The sequence below is a fragment of the Bison bison genome, unplaced genomic scaffold (genome assembly GCF_000754665.1).
Source record: "Bison bison bison isolate TAMUID 2011002044 unplaced genomic scaffold, Bison_UMD1.0 scf7180017864180, whole genome shotgun sequence".
NCBI lineage: Eukaryota > Metazoa > Chordata > Mammalia > Artiodactyla > Bovidae > Bison > Bison bison.
This window is the reverse complement of record NW_011494752.1, coordinates 1,521,031-1,528,498: the sequence shown is the minus strand read 5'-3', so window position 1 is coordinate 1,528,498 and position 7,468 is coordinate 1,521,031. Positions and strand designations below refer to the sequence as shown.

Below are 7,468 nucleotides of genomic sequence, written 5' to 3'. Positions count from 1 at the left end.
CCCGGCCCCCTGTCCCTCTGCAGTGGCATTCCCACAAAAGCCAGCCAGCTCAGGGCTGACAAGGGGCTGATTGATAATCCCACCACCTGCCAACTACATGTCACTGAACCTTTACTTGCTCCTGGGACGAGTTGGGGCAAACCTCTGTAGATAAGATGGGAGCAAGTTCCAGAAAGCCCCTGCCTTCGCCAGCAAGAGGCATGTCGCTGCACAGCGGGCCCAGATTAACCCTGTTTGTCCTGTGAAGTGCCGCGGGGCTGGGGAGGGGCTCGACCCAGAGGGCTGTACATGCCTGAGCACTGCTGGGAGGGCGGGGATGGGGAAGCCTGGCAGGCGGACTGGAAGGCCCCTCCGAGATCTAGAAGGTCAAAGCACCACCTCAAAGAGCAGGCTGCTGAAGCCGGAGAGGGGAGTCCAGCACTCAGGAGAGCCCTCTGGTCTGCCACCAGCTCGGGGGCCTAGTGTGTGTGGAGACCTGTGGCAGTGCCACTGGAAGGGTGGCCTGGCCCTCTGGCCTTGGCTCTGGGGTTTAGAGAGAGCCAGGGGTGGAGAGTGGGCCAGATCAGGCTAGAGCACCAGGAGGAGAATTCCTGGCCCAGAGCTGCGGCATCATGAAGCAGACGGCGGTCTGGAACCCCTCAAACCCAGGTTCAAGCCCGGCTCTATCCGTCACTGCTTGGGAACCCTGGACTTGGAAATTTCCAAGTCTAAGTTTCCTTCTGGCAATGGATCCTCTCAACTCCCACTAACGGAGAAGCCCTGAAGCCCAAGAGCCTCCATCCTGTGCCCCATCTTCTGAGGGGCCGGATAGGGGCATGCACGTCCAATACTTAGCACTCCCAAGTACCCCTCACCTGGGGGGACTTTTTTTTTTTTTGCCCTTGGGCATTAGATCTGTGAGTGAGCATCTCACTCTTCCATATTCTTCCATAAACATCACCTATGGGGCAATGCAGATCATTGTCATCATTGCTCTAATAACAGTAATCGCATGCTTCCACTGCACACTTGATAATTTACAAAGCACTTCTACACCCATGCCTCCTCCAATCCTTATGACTCAGAAGATATTCCCTGCCCCATTTCAGAAGGAATGAAAATGGGACTCAGAGAGGGGAAGCCATTTGTACAAGATGGCACAGCTAGCAAGGGGGCATCAACAGGACTCAGTGGATCCTCCGACACTCCAATCAAACAGGGGACAGGAAAAGAAGGTGCTCCCCTCCTCTGCCAGACTCCAGAATCCTGCACCTGGGCTGGGCTGATGGAGGGCGATATCGTCCTGGTGGGGACGGAGAGGGGTCTCCTCCCTCAGCATCATACTGAGCCCGCTACTGAGTGCTCTGCCCGGACAGTGTGGTATTGTCTTGTGGGTGAGAGGATCTTGTCTTTTCCTCTGAAAGAAAAATAATCAAACTCAGATCAGCCATAGCTCATTAAAGCCTCTGCAGACATGATGGCCCCAGCAATTACCACGGGAACAATTACGGGCCATCACCCTGGGGTGAGGGAGGGCTGGACCCCAGCCACCTTCTCTCTGCACCCTGACTCACCTCCAGCAGCCCCTCAAGGGGGCTTTCCCTACACACTCTCAGGCTCAGGCAGAGTGGAGCTGCCCCGGTCACAAATCCCTGGTTTCAGTCCAAATGGTTCCTATGAGCTCAAGGTCTGGGCAGCCGGGACCTCCTCATTAGCGCCAGGAGGGGATGGCCAGGCAAGGGTGGAGATCAAGCTCCATTTGACTCCAGCACAGACTGCAGCCCCAGGCCCTGGAGGCTGTGCCAGTTTCTGTCCTTGGCCCACTCCAGACAGACAGGCGGTCCCCAGAACCAGCTTTCCCTCCTTGGAATAGGACAGGGAAGCCCAGTGGAAAGAGCCTGGGCTGGACTCCACCTGGGTGTGACTAAATAGCTCCGAGCCAGGTTCACAACTTAAAATTGGGTCATTTTCCCACTTACAAGAGGTACAGGGAAGAGTCAAAATCATAATGGTGTTGCCAAGGGTGGGGAGGGAGAATGGAACATTACTGTTTAATAGGTATAAAGTCTCATTTTTACAAGATGGAAAGAGCTATGAGGATGGAGGGTGGTGATGGTTGTACAACAATGTGAGAGTGTTTAATGCCACAGAACTGTATACTGAGAAATGGGTGAGATGGTGAAGTTCGTTATGAGTATTTTGCAACAATAAAAAAAAGGGGAGGGAAAAAACCCACTCACCCCATTAACACCGGCCCCAGCTACCGGTCCACAGTGAGCATTCGAGGCACAGGGGAGTGGGGGGGTCTTCATGGACGTCAGAATCCTCCCTCACCTTCTCCAGTCCCCAGGGAGATTCTCGGGACAGAGAGTGCATGCCCTGGGGCCTGGAGAATTCCTCATTTCTCTTTTATTAGTTATGTGGCTGTGGGTAATCAAGCCTCCTCACTCCGAGCCTCAGTCTACAGGTCGGAAAAATGGAAATAACTCCTGTCCAATCTGACTCACGATAGAGTAAGATGACAGACCGGAAATGCTTGCACACTGAAGTGATTGTGATGACCAACAGGCTGGGAAGACCCTCCCCTCCCCCAAATCCCCTCCACCTTCCTCTCTCTCCCTCTCCTCTACCCCAGCTGCTTCTCTCAACACAGTACCCATAGTTTCAGCTCCCAGACTGAGATGGGAAAGTGACCCCCACCCCACCACCCCACACACAAAGGAAGGCTTTATTCCTGTCACTCAGACCTGAGACCCAGTCACCAGCCCCACCTGCGTGGGCCCAGACCCCGCCCCACAACCACATTCCTGGAGCCTCTGGGGCATAAGGGAGGGTTTCAGCTCTGACAACAGAGGCTTTCATGAACACGGGACAAATATCTCCGGGCAGTCCCAGCCTCGGGGTGCAGCCAGGCCTCTAGTCTCTAGCTCTGAGGCCTCCACAGTGAGGTGGGAGGAGGGGACCGTAGGTGCCGTTGTCCAGGATGTTGAGAGCGGGAAAAGCTGAGGAGGTGGCAGAAGGGGCTCCTGTCCCCTGGCTGCTGCAGGGGAGGCGGGAAGTGCTGGTCTGGGGTCACCAGTCTGTGATTTGAAGCAAGCTAATGAGCCCCCAAGTCCCATGGGAAATGGTGAGAAAAGCACCTCCTTCCAGATGAACACCCAGTGTGACGGGGTCCGAGATCTCCTCAGGGCAGTGCTGGGCACGGGCAGCAGCAAGAGTCACTGTGTCCAGAGGAGAGTTTCTGCCTCACTTGGCCCCCCCCTCACAGGGTTGGCCTGCTATTACAGACAGACCCAAGGGCCTGAATAGACCCGCTAAGCTCGAACCTCTTGGCTGGGGAAAGTGGGACTTATTTACCTTTAATTGGCCTCGGTTCTTGGCAGCTGAGCTATAAACCACAGGGGCAGAACCATACCCACCCAAGGGCAGAGTTGTACCAGGAAGCTGGGACGTGCGTTCCCTTGTGGGCCCAGGACCAGCCCCAGGCAAGCCAGTTTGGAGGTCTGTGTGGGAGGCCCGGGTCACAGCTGGGTCCTATTCCAGGCTCCGGGCCCAGGTATGGGCCGGTGGCCGTAAGAGGTTCATACGGGCTGCCAGGGGATAGACGGTGTCTGCACACATGCACATACACACCTTGGCGGGGCAGCCTCTCCAGCCTGGCTCTGAGCTGAGGCCTGCCCTCTGACCCAGAGTCCCAGTTTGTTTCTCCTTGAGTGTCAGGAGGAACTGCCTCAGGGGATCCCAGTTCTAGGCCTTCACACAGAGCAAGACTGGAATGTATTGAGGAAATGGCACAGGGATTATCATCCTAGGAATCAGGGGTACGGGGTGCACCTGGGTTAAGAATCAGGAAATGTGGATTCTGGTCCTAGCTCTGCCATTGGTTGTTGTGTGGCCTTGGTCAAGTTATTTAACCTCTCTGAGCCTGTTTCCTGCTCTATATAGGATATAACTTGTTAAGTCGTTTCAGTCATGTCTGACTCTTTGCAACCCTATGGACTTTGATTAAATGGCACCTAGCAGGTGTTCAGTAAACATTAATTACAGATAAACACACACCAACCCTTGGGGGCAGTTCAGTGGGAAAAAAGAAAACAATAAATCTAGAAGAAAAAAACAGTTTCAAATCCCACCCTCGCCTTGCATTAGAGCAGTATAGATACACAATAAACATACAAGTCCGACTCTGTGACCCCGTGGACTATAGCCCTCCAGGCTCCTCTGTGCATAGAATTCTCCAGGCAAGAAAACTGCAGTAGGTAGCCATCCCCTTCTCCAGGGTATCTTCCCAACCCAGGGATCAAACTTGGGTCTCCTTCATTGCAGGCAGAATCTTTACCATCTGAGTCACCAAGGAAGCCCTATCCTTCCATAATATGGTAGCAATGCTTATTTCACAAGCTTGTTTTAGGGAACTGGTGAGATAAGTGAAGACCTCTGGAAAGTGAAATTATGGTAATAGCTACACTTTGTGATAGCCCTCCCTTCCCTTTCCTGGGACATGGTGGATTCTGGTTCAAATGAAACCAAGACAATAAAATCTAAACAGTGCCAAAGCCGGGCCCACCTCCATGGACTGAAATAAAAAACCCAACATCCATCTTCCTTTGGGCCATAAAGTTTTATTGGCAGGTCAGGGGGAGAGGCAAGGGTAAGGGTCCCTCCCCTCCCATGCCTCTACCCAGGAGAATTCCTTCTGCAGCAGAGCAGGAAAGCCAGGAGGCCGCCAGACTCAGAGGGCCTTCGCGAGTGACAGGTCGTTGAAGTAGGCGTCCTGGCCCTCCAGCAGGTTTCGGTAGGTGGCAATCTCCTGCTCCAGCCGGGTCTTGATGTCCATGAGGTGTTGGTACTCCTGGTTCTGCCGCTCGGTGTCAGCTCGCACGTCACTCAGCTGGGCTTCGATACCACTGATCAGCGCCTGGATCTGCGCCAGCTGGGCTCCGAAGCGAGCCTCCGTTTCTGCCAGTGTGCCTTCCAGGGCGGCTTTCTGAACGCAGAGAGAGGGAAGAAGGCTCAGCAGAGCCTGATGCCCAGAAAGGGTCCAGGCAGAGCCACCGCCCAGGCTGCCCAAGGCTACAAGGACATAAGTGTGAATCCCACAGGGCAGAGGGCACCTACCATGCTGAGCTGAGACTGCAGCTCGATCTCCAGACCCTGGAGGGTGCGCCGCAGGTCGGTGACCTCCGTCTTGCTGATCTGCAGCTGCTCCGTGTGGCCAGCGACCTCCCTGTTCAGCTCCTCGGTCTGCAATGAAAGGAGGCAAAGGGAATAGCACTGAATCAGACCCTTGCCCGGGAGCATTAAGCCTCCTCTCCTTGCCACCCCTCCAGGGAGCACCTGCCTCCCCCTCCATACCTGGCTGATGAACCAGGCCTCAGCATCCTTCCGGTTCTTCTCAGCAATGACCTCATATTGGCTTCTCATGTCACTCAGGATCTTGGCTAGGTCGACGCCCGGAGCAGAATCCACCTCCACACTGACCTGGCCACCCACCTGGCCCTTCAGCACACTCATTTCCTGGAAAGATACAGCAGAGATGGGCATGTCAGGGCCCAGAGCCTGCTGGCCCTGAGCCAGGTCACTCCCCAATACCCCAGGCCATGGCGGGAGAGGCTGGTTTTCAGGTGCAGATCTAGGACCCAGTACTGGGGGACAGACGGAGTCACCACCATCTGCTGTTAGAACTCTTGAGAGCCACAATCCACACCCAGGGTCAAGTCAAGAGGGCCACAAATGTGGCCACAGTCAGAGGATACAGGCTAAAAATGTCCTTATCTGGGGAACTGGGCTAGGGTGGATGGGATGCCCAGCATGAAACCCACCTCCTCATGGTTCTTCTTCAGGTAGGCCAGCTCCTCCTTCAGGCCTTCAATCTGCATCTCCAGGTCAGTCCTGGCCAGGGTCAGCTCGTCCAGCACCCGGCGCAGGCCATTGATGTCAGCCTCCACACTCATGCGCAAAGCTTGCTCCGTCTCAAACCTTTCAGAGGAAATAGTCGTAGTCATGCCAGCATTTCCTCTGCACCTCTGAAGATCTCCCCACCTCCCCTGGGCTCAAGGTCCCATGGGGGATGGAGAGTGCTTTAGACCAGCTAGGGTAGGTGAGGGAGGCATCCATTTCCCCCCATGGCTCTGAGGCCCTGAAGGGACTGCCTCCCCTCCCCTGCTCTGGCTTCTGCAGCCCCCAAAGTAGAGACACTCACTTGGTGCGGAAGTCATCTGCAGCCAGACGGGCATTGTCGATCTGCAGGACTATCTTGGAGTTCTCAATGGTGGCACCGAGAATCTGGGAGGTGGAATGCAAGAGGTTGGCACCAGCTCAGCATATGGGCAATGCCCACCCACTTTCTTCCCAGAGAAGCAAAGGAGTGTGTGTGTCCCCGGGCCCCTGGAGACCAAAGCTCCAGCAACCCCAGGCTGCCTGCTCTCTGGGCAGCCTTAAAATCGGTCCAGGCCTGAGAGCTGGAACAGGAGAAAATTACTACCAAGGAGGCTGACCCAGGGGGTAGGAGATGGGCAGGGGCAGGGGAGAGTGGTAAGCCTCAGAGGGAAAAGTCTCCAAGACCTGTACCCAGGGAAACTCTTAATGGTCTTAGGAAGGCAGCCTCTAGTGATCTGCAGACCATGCAGCAAGAATAGGGGTTACCCCATTGTCCCACCCCTACTCAAAGCACATTCTGCCTTTAGGGAAGGGAATTTCTTCTGTTGAGCATCTGTTAAGTGTCAGCACTTCGCATGTCCTCTTTGGGGTAAACTGTATTTCCTAGTGTAGGTCACTGTTTTACAAGTGTGAAAGCACTACCCTAGTTGTTTACTTTACTAACTCTCCTCATCTGGAGGACTGGTCTAGGCACCTGGCACCCATCAACAGGCCAGGCACAAGGTGGGTCCTGGGCTATGTTGTGGGGGCTGTGTGTTTGGAGATCCAACATGTCCGCCTACCAATGCAGGAGACACAAGGGACGTGGGTTCCATCCCTGGGTGGGGAAGATCCCCTGGAGAAGGAAATGGCAACCGGCTCCAGTAATCTTGCCTGGAAAATTCTATTGACAGAGGAGCCTGGGGCTACAGTCCATGTGGTCGCAACGAGTCGGACACGACTGAGCACACTCGCAAGCATGCACAGCATATGAGACTGTTAAACGTCCCACTGGCGTTTAACATTTCTTCTGGACGAGCTCCCAGCTCCTGCTCTTCCCCGTAGGGTGGGCGGAGACCAAGCCCCACCCTGAAGGATCCTGAGCACCGCCCAGGAAGAGGCTGGAGCTGGGACCTGTCTCCACCCACAGAGCATTGGGCCTCCGCACCCAGGTTCTCACGAGCTTGCATTCATCACTCTCACTCGGTCCAAGGGCCACAGTGAATGTCCCTCCTTAACCAGGGCCCAGAGGCGGCCTCTCCCATTCTTCCCAGAGGTCCTCGGAGTCCCAAGTGGCCCCCTGGGCAGAGGAGGCCTTTAGCCTGAGCGTGAGGGAAACCAGACGCCCCCC

General features: G+C 55.2%; 1 protein-coding gene across 1 annotated transcript in view; it reads right to left on the bottom strand.

The window, feature by feature from the left end:
- Positions 1–4,581: 4,581 nt before the first annotated feature.
- Positions 4,582–7,468, bottom strand: part of LOC104990796 (keratin, type I cytoskeletal 19) — a 4,836-nt gene continuing 1,949 nt past the window's right edge. Inside the window, exons 3-7 of the mRNA XM_010843114.1 lie at positions 6,182–6,296; positions 5,802–5,958; positions 5,335–5,496; positions 5,098–5,223; positions 4,582–4,966 (exon numbers count right to left, since the gene is read on the bottom strand). Coding sequence (XP_010841416.1) covers positions 4,712–4,966; positions 5,098–5,223; positions 5,335–5,496; positions 5,802–5,958; positions 6,182–6,296 — 815 coding nt within the window. The 3' untranslated portion in view covers positions 4,582–4,711. The remainder of the gene's footprint in view (positions 4,967–5,097; positions 5,224–5,334; positions 5,497–5,801; positions 5,959–6,181; positions 6,297–7,468) is intronic.